This window comes from Miniopterus schreibersii (genome assembly GCF_964146895.1).
Source record: "Miniopterus schreibersii genome assembly, chromosome: 10".
Classification (NCBI taxonomy): Eukaryota; Metazoa; Chordata; class Mammalia; order Chiroptera; family Miniopteridae; genus Miniopterus; species Miniopterus schreibersii.
In genome coordinates, this window is record NC_138110.1 from 71,072,560 (window position 1) to 71,089,423 (window position 16,864).

General features: G+C 36.3%; 1 protein-coding gene across 9 annotated transcripts in view; it reads right to left on the reverse strand.

Moving 5' to 3' along the window:
- TASP1 (taspase 1) overlaps nucleotides 1-16,864 on the reverse strand; it is a 271,602-nt gene that overhangs the window by 239,048 nt on the left and 15,690 nt on the right. For 8 of the 9 annotated variants that reach the window (XR_013999595.1, XR_013999596.1, XM_081148213.1 and 5 more), the window contains exon 4: nucleotides 15,592-15,660. Coding sequence is in view for 6 of the 9 variants with exons in the window: in XM_081148213.1 (XP_081004339.1) it covers nucleotides 15,592-15,660 (69 nt within the window). In the remaining 3 variants the exon portion in view is untranslated. Of the gene's footprint in view, nucleotides 1-9,535; nucleotides 9,800-15,591; nucleotides 15,661-16,864 lie in introns of all 9 variants that reach the window. The other variant, XM_081148215.1, reaches the window with a different exon arrangement.

Below are 16,864 nucleotides of genomic sequence, written 5' to 3' on the forward strand. Positions count from 1 at the left end.
ATAGAACGGAACTTCCTTATTATGATAAAAGGCACCTACAAAAAGTCCAGCACTAACAGGATAATTAATAGTAAAAAACTGAATGCTTTCCTCTAAGATCAGGAACAATACAGTATAACAATGTTCACTCTTACCACTTCTATTCAACATTATACCAGGTATTCTGGACAGGACAACTAGGCAAGAAAAAGAAATAAAGAGCCTCTGTATTAGAAAGGAAGAAATAAAGCTATCTCTGCTTGAAGATGACATGATCTTGTATACAAAAAAATTCTCAGGACTCCACTAAAAAACTATTAGAACTAATAAACATGTTCAACAACGTTGCAAGATACAAGATCAATATACAAAACTCTATTTCTACACACTAGCCATGAAAAATCCAAAAATGAAATTAAGAAAACAATTCCACTTACAATAAAAGCAAAAAGAATACTTATGAATAAATTTAACAAAAGAAGTATAAGACCTGTATACTAAAACTAAAAAGCGTGTTGAAAAAATTAAAGACCTGCCTTAAAGGGTGGCTCAGTTGGTTGGAGCGTCATCCCATACACCAAAATGTTGTGGATTTGATTCCCAGTCAGGGCACAGACCTAGACTGCGGGTTCAATCCCCAGTGGTGGCAAGTACGGGAGACAACCAATTGATGTTTCTCTCTCATGTTGATGTTTCTCTCTCTCTTCCCTCCTCTCTCTAAAAATTAATAAAAATATATCCTTAGGTGAGGATTAAAAAAAAATTAAAGACCTAAACAAATGGAAGCTTAGTATCTTTAAGATGCAATAGTCCCTAAATTGATCTGAATTAAAACAATCCCTTATTAAATCCTAGCAGCGGTTTTTTTCCTTTTGCAGAAACTGACAAACTAACCCTAAAATTCATATGGAAATGCACGGGATTAAGAATAGGCAAAATAATCTTGAGAAGAAAAACAAAACTGGAGGACTCACAGTCTTCTAAGTTTTACAACTTACTACACAGCTACAGTAATCAAGACAGTGTGATAATACACATATCACTAACAAACAGATAGATCAATGCAATAGAACTAGAGTCCAGACATAAGCCTCCCATTTACGGTCAATTCAACAAGGATGCCACAACAATTCAATAAAGAAAGGGTAGTCTTTTCCATAAATAATGCTGGGACAACTAGATATCCATACGCAAGAGAATGAAGTTAAACTATCTCACACCATATACAAATATTAACTCAAAGGGATCAAAGACCTAAATGAAAGAGCTGAAACTATAAAATGCTTCAAAGAAAACAAAGGGGCAAATGTTATATGGCACCAAAAGCACAAGCAACCAAGGAAAAAATTAAACTGGACTTCATCAAAATTAACAACTTTGTGTTTCAAAGTACACCATAAAAAAAATGTAGAAAAATACTCACAGAGTGGGGAGAAAACTCCAAATCATTTATCTCATAAGATATTTGTATCCAGGATATATTAAAAAATTCTACAACTCTAAAATAAAAAGATAACTGAATTTTTTAATGGGCAAAAGATGTAAGTAGACATTTCTCCAAAGAAGATATGTAAACGGCTAATAAGCACATAAAAAGATGCTTGACAACATTAGTCATCAGTGAAGGGCAAGTCAAAACCACAATAAAATACTATTTCACACCCACAGTTCCACTTACAATAACATCAAAAAGAATCAGAAAGACAGATGTGCTGGCAAGGATATGAAGAAATTAGAACCCTCATACATTGCTGGTGGGAATGTAAAATGGTTTAGCCACTTTGGAAAACATCTGGAAGTTTCTCAAAAAGTTAAATAGAGTTACCACTTGACCCTCCAATTCTACTTCTAAGTATATATGCAAGAGAAATGAATTGTCTGCACAAAACCTGTACATGAGTAGACATACATGCATGACATATAGACACAGACAACAGTGTGGTGATGGTCAGAGGGAAAGGAGGTTTGGGGCTGGGCGGGTGGAGGTGGGCAAAAGTGAGGGGATGGGGAAATCTGTAATAGTGTCAATGATAAAAACAAAGTTAAAAAATCCAATAAAATTCTTTTTAAAAAACCACTACATTGTTTTTCTAATACAGTGAATAAAGTTTTTAAAAATAATATACCACTAGTATTGTTATATGAAGACCATATCATACATGATCTCCAACAAGAAAATATGTGAAAAAGCTAATAATATAAAATTTTACAATAAAAATAAATGTCATGGGGACAAAGTCCCAAAAGATTCCACTTTTTAAAAAGAGGAGGGGAGGGGAAAGAGATTAGATTGGCACTTAGAGAATCAGAGCATACAGTAGGTACTCAATAAATATTTTCAGCCTGGCTGGGCGTGGCTCAGCGGTTGAGCATCGACCTGGGATCCAGGCGATCAGGGTTCGATTCCCGGTCAGGGCACATGCCCGGGCTGTGGGCTCCATCAATGACTCTCTCATCATTGATGTTTCTATCTCTCTCTCTCCCTCTCCTTTCCTCTCTCTGAAATCAATAAAGATATATTTAAAAATATATATATATTTTTTTCAGAATGAATGGAGTTAATTACAATTAGATATCAACAGAATAATTAACCATTATGAACAATAACCCCTTAAACAAACTGATACTTACTGATTCTTACAGGTTACTCCTACAGAGAAATGCCAGAAAAATGTAGAGTGCTAAGAATCCAATCTTTTCACAATTTCAACAAGAGAAATAAAATAAATTCAGGCAACAGTATTTTCAGTTTTTATTAAAAGCAAAACATTTTTTAAGCTTATTCATACCTTTCAGAAGAGACAAAGCTTGTAAAAGGTAAGATCCCTTTGACTGCTTAACCCAGCACAGAGAGGGCAGGAAGGCCAAGAGGCAAGTCAGGAGCTACACCCCCACCCTGACAGGGAAACCCTTTCCTATTAATAATATTTGGAAACACCAAGCCAAGGCAAAGATCTGCAAAGCATTACTCTTTCACTATAAACCACAACCTGCATTACCCATCCAATGTCCTTTGCCGAAACCATAAAATAAGTGTTTGCAAGGCTCTGAGTATGAGGTACACTGTATCTCTGGGGTACAGATCTACTATGAGGCCTCTATTAACAGCTCTTACAGATGCAAACAATTTAGTTTTCAAATGTACAAAAACTAGACTGGCACACTATAAAGTCATTTTTACATAAAATGATTTCTATCTGTCCAACTTCCAATCTTCCTTTAAGGAGAAGTTAGACATTTATAGGAAATCACTAATGTGTTAGTATTCATACCCTGTTTTTCAAGTGCAAATTCAACAACATCATTAAGATGACTAAAATACAGAAGAATACAACTTGGTGATAATACAGTTTCTTATTCAAAATTAAGTAGGCTAAAATATCAAAACATAATTGAATTATTGTCTTCATTAATAAGCAGGTGGCTTTAGTAATTAATGAAAAGCTGATGAGAAATGGAAAAAAACAAATAGCTTTCAAACAATTTTTTGAATTTTTTTAAAAACAGTGAATACAAACAGGATGTACATTCCACTGTTGTTATAGTCTTTTTCAAACTACCACTGGTAAAAGTTGTACAATATATCTATCTTACCTGATTCTATCCTAAGAATTACAAATTCCCTGGTATTTCATCATCAGTTCTCAGTATTTACAGGATGAATGGAGGCCAATGAAAATGTACTGCCAAAAAATCATTTGGGAATTTTTTTGTTTAGTAGCCAATTAAGCTCAAATTTTCAAGAACTGGATTGTTGAAAGATTTCCAATTTAGAGTCTTCTGTGGTGGTATAGATTAAGATTCATTCATTCAAAAAATATTTATTGGACACCTATGTGCCAGGCAAGTCTTTTCAGTAAAGAGCCAGATATATTATATAGTTCAGGCTTTGCAGGCCACACAGAAATTCCTACAACTACTCAATTCTGCTATTTTAGTGTAAAAGCAGCCAGAGAAAATATACAAATGAATGATCATGGCTATGTTCCAATAAAACTTCATTTATAAACATTGAAATAGGAATTTCATATAACTTTCAGGTGTCGTAAAATATTCTTCTTCTCTTGACTTTTTTCAACCTTTTTTTTTTTTCTGGGCCTGCTTTGGACATTCTAATTGTTTTTCAAAGTAAACATTTTGGGTTTTCAACCATTTAAAAAAGTAAAAACCATTCTTAGTTTACCGGCCATTCAAAAACAAGCAGCAGTCCAGGTTTGGCTTTTAGGCCATAGCTTGTTAATCCTTGACCTAAACCATGTCCCATCCACATGGAGGCTCAAGTCTAGCTAAGAGAGACAGACAATAAGAAATTAAGTAAATTAGATGCCACATTAGATAGTAATAAATATAACAGAGAAAAATGAAACAGGATAGAAGACAAGGGGTACTGGGCATGGTCAAAGGGCTATTAGGGGGAGATAAGAAGACCACAGGGGTAGTCACAATTTATTCTTCCTTCTAAGTGTTTACTTTGACATAGTTTCAGAAATACGGAGAAATGCTATAATAATATGGTATCCAGAATATATGAAGAATTCCTACAACATTCAATATCAACCACCAAAAAACCACCCTATTTTAAAAATGGGTGAAGGACCTGAATAGACTTCAGCAGTTCTCTGAAGATATACAAATGGTCAACAAGCACATGAAAAGATGCTCAACATCATCAGTCATTAGAAAAATTAAAATCATTACCACAATGAGTTACCCACAAGGATGGCTATAATCACAAAAAACAGAAAATAACAAGTGCTGACAAGAATGTGGAGAAATCGTAACCCTTGTACATTGCGGCTGGTAATGTAAATGGTTGAGCTGCTGTGGAAAGCAGTTGTTTCTCAAGAAGTTAAACACAGAATTAGCATTCGACCCAGCAATTTGACTCAAACAAATACTTGTGCTGGGATGTTCACAGCAACGCTATCCCCAATAGCAAGAGTGGAAACAACTCAAATGTCTACCAATAAATGAATGAAAGAAGGAATTTACAGTATATGCACGAATAGCGTTTAATATTCCACAAAAAGGAGTAAGTGGATGAACCTTCAAACATCATGCCAAGTGAAAGAAGCCAGAGACACAAGAAGTCACATATCGTATGATTTAATTTACATGAACTCTCCAGGATGGGTAAATCCACAGAGAGAGAAAGCAGATTGGTGGTCACCAGGGGCTGAGACAGGAGGGAATGGAGAGCAACTGCTTAAGGGTACAGGGCTGCCTTTAGAGAGATAAAAATGTTTTAGAACACGACAGAGGTAGAGGTGGCATAACATTATGAATGTTTAAATGCCACTGAACTACTTACTTTAAAATGATTAATTTTGTGTTGTATGAATTTCCCCTCAATTAACAAAAAAGGCAGACACAAAGGATTCCATACTGCATGACTCCCTTCCAGAACAGGCTTTCCCCTGGAGTGCCTGGAAGGGGGCATGGGAGGCCTTCCAGGGGGCTGAAAAGGTTCCGCTTCCTGACCGAGGTGCTGATTACACAGCTGTGTTCACTCTGAAAATGTCTAGAAACTGTCTCTTTACAATAAATGTGCATACTTCACCTACAACATTATGCAGTGGTAAACTGCAATTATCAAGATGTTAAGAGATGGTATTCTCTTTGGAGTTAGTAGTTTGGAGCAAAATTTTTTTTTTTTAAAAATTTAACCTGCATACAAAACTTACATAGTTACATGGGAGGGAGAATATAAATGTTCAAGTAACATGCAAAATATGACAAAGAGATAAACAGGTAAAATAACTAAAGGGTAACGAGAATCTATCTATAAATTAGATACCAGATCCTATAGAGTTTTTGTAAAAGTTGGCTCTTACGTTCTCAGTGCATACATTAGTGATTTCGAGATCAAGGCAATAAGCACATGAAATTAAACAAGGATTAAATTTTGAAGAAATTATGCCATTCAGATGGACAATATTTACAGGGGGGAAAACTGGGGATAAACAAAGGAACGGTAACAAGGTAACCAACTCAGAAATCCACTCCAGTACCCTGGTATGAACATCAGGCCTGGCCCTTCCATCTTCCCCCCGACTTGTGCATTCTGCATTTCTCTGCACCTCTCTTAGGATACAGGGGAAGGGCTTAAAAGATATAAATTTACCAGTTCTGAAAAAATGCTCTATGAAATGAAAGTGAAACTATAAAATCTTTTTTTTATTAGTAGTAAATCTTCTTTAACTGTGTCTACCTTGTTCTGCATGTCTGACTAATTGGAGAGTAGAGATCTGCAACATGAAAATCACAAGAAGAGTATGAATTCTTCCCAATGTTTGGTACAATACTGACCTAAAAAAGCAGAATTTCACAACTGCTAATTGGAGGTCATGGTATCTGATATCACAGGACTACACAAAACAAGATCAGAAAGAAGGTAAATAGATCATCTGATTTAAATATCCAGTTTGTAAGCAGTTGTTAATTACACCTTAAAAGATCCCCAGGAAAAGTTATATTCATGTGATATGAGCATGTTGTGTCTAAAAATACAGGAAACATGCAGCTACCACATAGCAGAGACTGATTTACCATTATAAATATTCTTAGCTCATGCCTCTATAGAGAAACCAGCAGATGTTTGCAAATTCATTTTCAGATGACTGAAAATAAAAACCAGAAAACCTGTTTTCATCCATGTATTAAAAACAAAAGGTATATGAGATTATTTGTTTAGTGGTACTGTCTGTTCTTAGAGTTATTATCCAAAACAGGGTCATGTAAGAATATTTTCACCCAAATAATGGCCAATTAAAAACAATGAAGACATGCTTTACTGAGATACATACTATTGTTTAGGTTTTTAGCCAATTAATATATTAATAAAGAGTGAAAAGTTTAACAATTAATGGATTTTATCCAGTAAGTTTCAGCAGAGTTAGCCAGAAAACATTTTTAATAGGCCCAAATGAAGTACCTTTCATTCATTAGTACTGAACCACAGGGCATACTTAGGCATCACAGGCTCAATTACCTAAAAAGGGTTCCTAGGAAAACAAAAAACTTTCCATTTTCATTCTGCAACTGCTTCTTAGGATAGAAAGTGTTCTTTCTTTTCTGGCATTCTCTCTTTTCTCTCTACCTCAGGATATATTTACAGATGCACTGGCTGCTTTACAGACAAGCTAAAAGTTCTTGCTGTGGTTGATCAAAGTTGGAATGCCTGAGGAAATTACTCAACTTAGACAGTCCAGGATTACATCTCGCCAAATCGTTACAGTGCTCTACTCTAAACATGTGTTAAAGTAATATTTTAGCTATCCTGGAAGCAAGTTGAGAGAACATTTGTTTGCATCACACTGTGAACACTTGAGTCAAATATAGGATGTTGAATATGCAGCTTTAGTACCTGTGACAGTTCATTTTTTTTAACTGTTCAATTACACAAAAGAAAACGTAATTTATGTTAAAAAAAAAAAAAACCTTCGCACACAACAGCATACGTATTAGGAACTAAGACTTTTTATGATCTTCTGGAAGCATCCAAGCCCTTCTGGAAAAGTCAGAATAAATGCCACAAATGCTGATATTTGTTCATTATAGCATTTATTAATCTGGCATACAACAGTCTGCCAAAAATAGAACCATGTTTTCTAATTTATTATTTAAAATACTTTAATAAAAAAGCACTGCACATCTGTCCTTACCTCTTCTCTATTATCAATCTGACTAATTTTCATAATATATATATAATTATGCAGAAAAATTACATCACAGCAGTTTCTTTCTTTTTTATTGAAAGCCACAGAATCGCAGTACAAAGAGTTACTTGTCAAATATAACACAAATCCTAAAATAAAGTATTGGCTTCAATAGACTTGCACATCTGAAATAGTTTTAAACTTTATTTTAGTTGGATTCTTTATGATGTCCAGGAAGAGTTTAGCACACACGCCACCTGAAATTGTCTTTTCCACATGAGCTACAATAGAAAAGACAAATGTAGCTGCTGCTCTAGTAAAGCTAAGTCTGGCATACACTTTCACTTCCCTTCAACCTAATTACACCTTTTAACCATGTTGACAATAATATGAAAATATCACTCAAAAAAGTCCCAACAGACCATGGGATTATAATAACTTAAACCATCCTTCTATCGTGAGGTGAGGACATGGTCAGAATGGGGAGGAGGTTACTAACTTATAAGTAGGAACTTGTAACTATGCTTTTTATTAAGAAGACTTCCAACCCACTAGAAAATGTTAACATCTGCACATATTCCAAGAGAGGAAAACATAAGTTCTTCACTCTGAATTTTGTGAGAAGTCTAGTAAGCGCTACAGTGTTGACACCTTGTGTTACGGTCCATACATGTCATGAATAGTCAGGAAGCATGTACACCCTGTAGGAGGCTGGACCCTGAGTGAGGGTGACTGCCAGTACTAACTCCCCGGGCAGCTGGAACGGCCAAAGAACTTCTGTCAACCAAGATTCCTGGATTCCACCTGAAGCTGTGTGTTTTCCTGTAGTGAGATGCAGGCTTCGTTATTCTGACACTTGGATAAAGCCTGCTACCCATAGAAAAATTAGATGATAGAGAGAATAAATGGGAGAAAAGGTTTATTCTGCTTTAGAGCAGGATCTCTTGATGGGATTCCTAAAAACTCTATCACTTTCTCATTCCTTTCCAGACTGTGAATAAGAGCCTGGGTTTGAGAGATGCACAAAAACTTTAAATCTAAAGGCAGTCTTTCAGATTGACCTTCATGACATCAGCCTGTGATTTTGTTGAACACAGAAAACTCTCCTTACCCTAGCTCCTTCATCACCAAAAGCACAAAAAAATACATAAATAAATAAAATCAGATTATAAAACTGATGCCTCAAATGATATACATCCAAACACACAAACACACACATACACACACAGGATATCATTCAACAGTCACAACAGTGAATCTAATATCTCTATTAATATAGGACAAGAAATATTTTACACTTAATCCAAAAGTCTAAATTGCTTCCACACAGCTAAAACACAGGATTACAACCAACTACTATACACTACCAAATGTAACTCAAAATAGCCCAAAACTGAATTCCCAAAGATAACATATCCTCAGAGAGTAACAGCCCCAAAGCAAGTAAGGGCTCACATGTAAAGCTACATGCTCCTCAGGAACTGCTAAATCTGGTCTTGGACCACATCTTCCAACAGGCTCAGCCAAGATGAATGCAGCTCACCAGTAAATGGCCAGAAAGGGGAAGCATCAGTACAAAGTAAAACACAACAAGTTTTGTACTTAAGTGTTTGACCTGGTTAAAAACTAACACACAGTGTTGCTGCAGTGTAAAAGTAATCTAAAATGTAATAATTCATTCAGGTTTCTTTTTAGTCTAAAAATTGAAAAGGGAAGAAAAGCACTGCTTTTCCATTAAGCAGGTACTCTGTGCTGCACGTTTCATTTCTAGGGTCTCAGAAAAAGAACAGATGTACCTAATGTGTAAACACAAACAGTAAGTTACAAGTTGCCCCTTAGTATGAAAGGCAAGAATCAGCATCAGTACTCAGAAGTGTTTTAAAAAGAGCGTAACTTACTTTTACTGTCCCAGGCTAACTGGGCTCTGTCTGGTGCTTCTTTGTCTGCACATGGCCACCCACAGCCTGTCTTCTAATTAACTCAATGCTCTAGCAGCAGAACAAGCAAACAAGTTGCCTCCATCTGCGTACAGCTCTTCACGACACATTCCCCTTGGTCAGAAGGTGGAAAGTCTTGGGAGAGGTGATTTTCTCTGCCTCCTCACAAGAAGAACATGGATACTTGGCTGGATGCAACTCCATGAAGTGTAACTGTGTGTACACCTCAAAAAATAAAACAAAAAATGCAGAGAAACATAAAGACTCTATAAACAGCTGGAATACACAGAAATACTGAAGCACCACTGGAAATACTGCTAAACAGACAGGCAAAATAGGGTCTTTGACTAAAATAATCAATGACACTAAGTTGAAAAAATGGAAAAAGAACATCTAAAGTCAAAACTCAAATTTCATGCAATAAAAACTTTTTCATGCAACAAAAAATTTTAAGTACTAAAAAAGGAAAAAGGTAAAACTTCTTGCTTCACATACATAAAAACAGGACCTCTTCCCATTACAGAGAATAAAAGGTATTAGCAGTAGAAGAGAAAAATAAGACTTTCAAAGGTAGTAGGTCTAAAGTTAGACTCATCAGTCACATTACGGTTAATGGGCGCTTGTGAGCTAAATGCATCGAGCTGTCTTTTCAATGTGATCAGCCCCATGGGGAAGGGGAGGAGAGGAGGAAACAAGGAGCCACCAAAATACTCAGCTACCCTCTGCTTATGAAAAGAAGATTTCTGCAAAAGAAAAAAATATGAGGCCAAATGGAGGTGCTGATTAACAGAAGTCATTTTTAACCTCCCAAATAAACAGAAATGACTGTAAAGCAGATGCCCCTACTTTTTTGCAATAAAAAGCAAACACTTAAGTGGGGTAGGAAGCAGGGTGTGATCAAGCAGCTACTCACAAAGAAATCCCACAAGTGAACCTGCTACAGGTTAGGTGAGAGAAAGGGGGTCATATCAGCCCTTCTCAATATTCCTTTCCAACCTAGATATGCCAGCAGCAAGTCACATGATCTCCATGACCACTAAGCATTTCAAGGACTAGCAGGCCCTCTTCCTCTGAGCCACACAAACAATTCCAGCCAGAAGTATATCGCCAAAGGAAGAGGGTGCAGCCTAATCCCGCAGCTACACAGAGGCACCCGGCTATGGTCCACCAACAACCGACTACTCAACAGTGATGACATTCCAAAGATTCCTATCTTAGAGAATGCACGCAGAGCTGGCTCTGGGAACAAGAGGATGTAGAGGTACAGGTAAATGTGAAACAATATTATACATAATAATATAAATAGATAATAGGACAATAACCTATTTTTCTCTCTTACCCCAAACTTAGCCATCTGGATAAAAAGTTACTTCTTAAAGTATTTTCCTAGAGTTTATAAGCAAGCATTATATTGCATTATATGGAGATCCAAGGACAATGGATTATTTTTAGGACACACTTATAAAAATTTGTGCCCAACAGAATCTGCTCTTTAAACACTAAAGCATTTGGACAATATATTAGTTTCAACCATAAATTATCATCTCCCCTGACCATAGGGAGCCTTTAAGGATGAATAAAATAACTGCAGGGTCCAATTAGAATAACATAAACTCAACAAAACATTTTTAATAAAGGAGCCTGTGCAATTTGCCTTTCACTATATGAAATGTAAAAGCTATATCTATCACTATTTTTAATGCAGAGTATTCTACCTACTGAAATAACCAGATTTCAAAATGAATTAACCAAAATCTCCCAAAGGCTAGCTACATCAAGATCTTTAAAATCTCAGATGCATCAGTTTTCTCACACATGACTACAAATAATTTCTCAAAAGTCTATCATTCAAATTTCATCTATTATTCCATATTGGAACTTTTTAAACAGGACTCAATACTTTTTTTAAAAAAACTGATGTGCAAAGGGAGCTTCAGTAATTATTTTATGAGTACTAGTTCATTTCCTATCAGAATCTATTAAACACTTTCTACTTTAGCAGTGACATCATGACTCACCCAGATCTACATCCAATTTCCTCAAATAAAAAGTTCGTATCAGAAGGTCTACCATGTAAAATGTGCAAGATTTCTTTAGAATTTAAAATCCACCATCACTACCTGAACCAAAACTATTTCAAAAACAGCAATGAAAGCAACTGTCTTCCAAATGCATAGCCCTAGCTATGAAGATCAAATTGTTTCATAATATTTATCTTCTCTACTGTGAGTGAAATCAGAGTGTATTATCCAATGGATATAAGTCACTTTTCCGTCAGTTATAAAGATAATCTCAAAAAAGCTATAAACAGCTAAATGAAACAATGGGACCAAATCAATGTAATGATAAATTATTAAAATATGATCTATAAACTGGCCTTCCTATTTCCTTCTCCATATTTTGAAGATAAACAAAGCGTACTCAGTGTCATTTTCATTTCCACATTGCAACATACCTCTCCTACATGAGTGGCCACTTCCCTCCCAAAACCCTGAAGGGAGAAGCTAGTCAGTTTAATAGGCAGGAACTTAGGAGCTTGGCCTCACCTCCCTTATTTAAACGTAAGAAACACCCACTCTGGAGCCCAGAAGCTGTAATCTTAGGAAAACACCACCTGTCTGTACTGGTAGATTAGACATACGGAACTGCACAAGGTAACTGGTTCCAAGGAAAGCTGAACAATGATGTGTGTCAATGGACTGTATTAAGTACAGAGGTCACCAGACACATCATTTTTGGTTGTATATCATACATACATATATAAACTTTCTTTTCTTTCACTTTGTCTCTTTCTCCTCTATGTCATCAAGTTGAGATCAGAGACTTTTTACTACTTGGGTAAGTGCAAATTTCTATATCTTTCAAAATATAGGACCAGAAGCCCCTTCCAGCCAATACTGACCATTAAACCATTTCAGTCATTTCAATTTACAGTTAGCAAGATATTCTAGAAATTCAAACTGATTTTCATTATCTGCCTAAATAATAATGTAACAGGCAAGTTTTAAAAGTACAGTTTTGTTTTAGTCAAAAAGTATATTCCAAAGTCCAAAAGAAAAGGTATAACTGTCCATATCTAGTCAATAATTAGGAAAAGACTAAATAGACTGACTTAAAACTCTACTGAATAGATTAATCAAAACTAAAGATAAGGAGTTATGCTCAATAAACACAACAGTATAAATCAGACCCTCTGGGACTTTTCAGTAGATTGAAAGGACTCAATATTGTTGCTTATATTTCTTGAAGTAGAGAAAATATTAGAATCTGATTTTCATATATCTTTCCATTGACCCAAACTATTACAATACTTCAACTGAACTCTTTATTTGAAAATCTCACCCTGTTTAGCTCTGGCCGAGTAGCTCAGTTGGTTAGAGCATTGTCCTGATACACCAAGGTTGTGGGATCAATCCCCAGTAGGGGCACATATAAGAATCAGTCAATGAATGCATAAACAAGTGGAACAACAAATCGATGTTTCTTTGTCTCTCTCTCTCTCTTTTTCTCTCTCTCTCTCCCTTCCTCTCTCTTTCTAAACGCAATAAATAAGTTTTTCTTTAAGAAAGAAAGAAACCCTCACCCTGTTTAAAGGTGATGAATCACAGTTATGCAAGGTGACTAAAACTGCAGGGGACACATGTTGGTAGGCATGACTACCAACATAATTCTTAAGACTCATGGTAGCCTTAGCCTCTAAATTACTAACATACATTTTAATCAAAGATTTCAAATAAAAATGAATTTTTAAAGATAATTCATTGAAATTCTTCCCCAAAATTAATAAATTAAGGGGGGAAAGTACCCTAACCTCACTCAGGGCAGTAATCTATAACAATCAAAAAGAATAAAACTCGTTTGTTTAAAAAAAAACAACCTTCGTATCCTCACACTCTTAAAAAACACAGGTGATCACTCAAAATTATAAAGCTCTCTCACTTATGTGTAACACATTATTCTTAAATGTAATTTAAATCAATTTAAGTATAAATAAGTAAACTTTTCAAAATATGATTGATACATCACTGGGGAGAAATGTAATGACATATTCAACATGATGTAAGTATGACTTGGGGAAATTAAAATTATTCTAAAATGAAAAGAAAAAGGAAAACTTAAGTTTACTCAATTTTGTATTCATAGTTGCCATTACAGTATATCCCCCAGCTATTCATTAACCTTCTTTCCCCAGACCCACAGTGACTCCATGCACCAGTAATCTCAGGTAATCTCAGGACATCATCTTCTGCACAAAAGAGAATAATTTGCAATTAACAATTGTGTTAAGTTAGATGAAGTTTTCCGTGTGTGTGTGTGTGTGTGTGTGTGTATGTGTGTGTGTGCGCGCTGAGTAAAGGTAAGATTTGGTGGTAAGTATACATCAATCTTCTTTCTTGCATTTCTTTTCTCCTCTTATCCACAATATATAATTAACCTTTCTTTGACATTATAAAACTTGTCATTAATAGTTACCATAATTATTTACCTCAAATATATCACTTCCAAAGCACCTCTTAATAGTAATAATTGCTAACGGTTATGAAGTGCTTACTATGTACCACACATTCTTCTGTGTGACTGTCATGTTAACTCAGTTAATCTTCACAACTTTGTAAAAGCAGGCATTATTATCCTCATGTTATAAATGGAAACACTGGATCAAGGAGAGACTGTGAGGTTCCCAGAGACACATGGCTAATGACTGATAGAGCTGGTATCAGTCACAATAGAAGGGGATCACATATCCCCAAGTCAGAGGCCTCTGGGACCAAACCACAATAGAGCTGGTGCCCACTATATATGTTTACCTTCCTTGACTAAGACCAAGCTGAAAGTGTTAACAGGAGAGATTCAAATTTATAAAGCATGATCAAAAGTGCAACTCAGGCCCGGCCGGGCGTGGCTCAGTGGTTGAGCGTCGACCTGGGATCCAGGCGATCAAGGTTCAATTCCCGGTCAGGGCACATGCCCGGGTTGCGGGCTTGATCAATGACTCCCTCATCATTGATGTTTCTATCTCTCTCTCTTCCTCTCCTTTCCTCTCTCTGAAATCAATAAAGATATATTTAAAAAAAAAAAAAAGTGCAACTCAGGGCATATACAGAAAACACAGCTGGGACTTCTGCCAAACTCCTGGGCAATTTTCACAGGGAAATGCAAGGCCGGGCATTGACAGGGTAGGTGCCTGATATGAGAGCCTAAACACAAGGGCCACAATCCAGTCAACTTGGGAAGATGTCATCCCCTTCTCCCTCAAACTCATCACTATTTTATCTTCCTGTCTTATTTGATTCCCCAAGTAGTCCTCTCAACCAACAATTGTTCACTATAATCCTCTAAGCTGACTACCACAAATCTATCTTCTCTAAGTTTGAGCAGCAGAAGTTGGTCTTCTGAAAGCCTTAACATCCCCTGGACAAACTTGTCATCAAGGTTCCACACTGCGAGAGCTGAGAGACCCCCACTCTGGACAACGAAGAATTACAGCAAACTTGAGCACCTCCCGCCACTGAACTCCCCAATGTCTGAAGTGAACTGGAGACCACCCTAACCACCACACTGGATAAGATGTGCCTCACAGAGCACAGCTTCAGAGCCTATATCGAACCATTAGGTTGCTAAGGAAACGTTCCCTTCCACTTCAGACACTTATAAATAGTTGGAATTTTTTGTCTTCTAAACATGTATTACTTTCGGGGGAGTTAACTTCAGGAATTTTCCTACTAAAAATATGGACAAAATTTAAGTATCCAGTAACGTTAAATAACTAGTAACTTTTATAGTCATGAATTTCACAAAATGGGAAGAAGAAATTTAACTAACTTTCTTATATTACTCAGAGAAGTCCCCAACAAAAACAAGCTAACAATATCACAGGCTTCATCACAATTTTGCTAATATTGTTGGTAAACACTGGTCATATAATTGACGGTTAACTAACTCAACAGTTTCATGTCATTTAAGAACAACAAACATACTCACAAATATTTTAAATAAAACATAAAGAAAAGAGATACCTCCAGTTCCACCAGAGCTGCAGTCACTGCATCTGTTGCAAGAGCACCAGCCTGTAGCTTTTCAATTGCCTATGAAACCAAGGGGAGAGATTATTCATTGTAAAACCACAACTTCTCAAAAACATAGGCAATAAAATATCAGACATTTCTTGTAGCAGTATTTTTTCTCACATTATCTCCTTGGGCAAGGGAAACAAAAGGAAAAATAAACAAAATGGAACTACATCAAACTGAAGTTTTTTCACAGTAAAGAAAACCACCAACAAATTGAAAAGACGATCCACTGAATGGGAGAATATATTTGCCAATGATACATCTGATAAGGGGTTAATATGCAAAATTTAAAAAGAACTTGTACAACTCAACACCAAGAAAACAAACAATCCAATAAAAATGGGCAAAGGATCTGAATAGAAACTTCTCCAAAGAGGACATACAGATGGTCAAGAGAGACATGAAAAGATGCTCAATGTCACTAATCATCAGAAAAATGCAAATTTCTCTTAATATTCCCTCACACCTATCAGAATGGCTGTCAGCGAGAAATCAACAAACAAGTGTTGAAAAGAATGTGAAGAAAATGAAACCCTTGTGCACTATTGGTGGGAATGCAGACTGGTGCAGCCACCGTGGAAAGCAAATTAGAAATGGAACTGCCTTATGATCCAGCAATTCCACTTCTGAGAATATATCCAAAGAAACCCAAAATACTGATTCGACAGACTATATGTACCCCTAAGTTCACTACAGTGTCATTTACAGTAGCCAAGATCTGAAAGCAGCCCAAGTGTCCATTAGTAGATGAGTGGATAAAAGAGCGATGGTACATTTACACCATGGAATACTACTCTGACATAAAAAAGAAGGAAACCTTACCCTTTGTGACAACATGGATGGACCTGGAGAGTATTATGCTAAGCAAAATTAGCAGTCAGAGAAGGACATGTACCATATGATTTCACTCATATGTGGAATCTAATGAACAAAGTGAACTAACAAGCAAAATAGAAAGAGACTCATAAATAGAGAGCAGGCTGACAGCTGTGAGGGGTGGGGGGATGGAGGGGATAGAGAAATTAAGCAAAAAGAGAAAAAACTCATGGACACAGACAACAGTGTCGTGATTGCGGGGAAGAGAGGGAAGGGAGGGTGGGTGGGGTGAAGGAAGGTATGGGGGATAAATGGTGATGGATGGAGACTGGACCTGCGGTGGTAAACACACAAAACATTGTACAGATAATGTATTGTAGAACTGTGCACCTGAAACCTGACA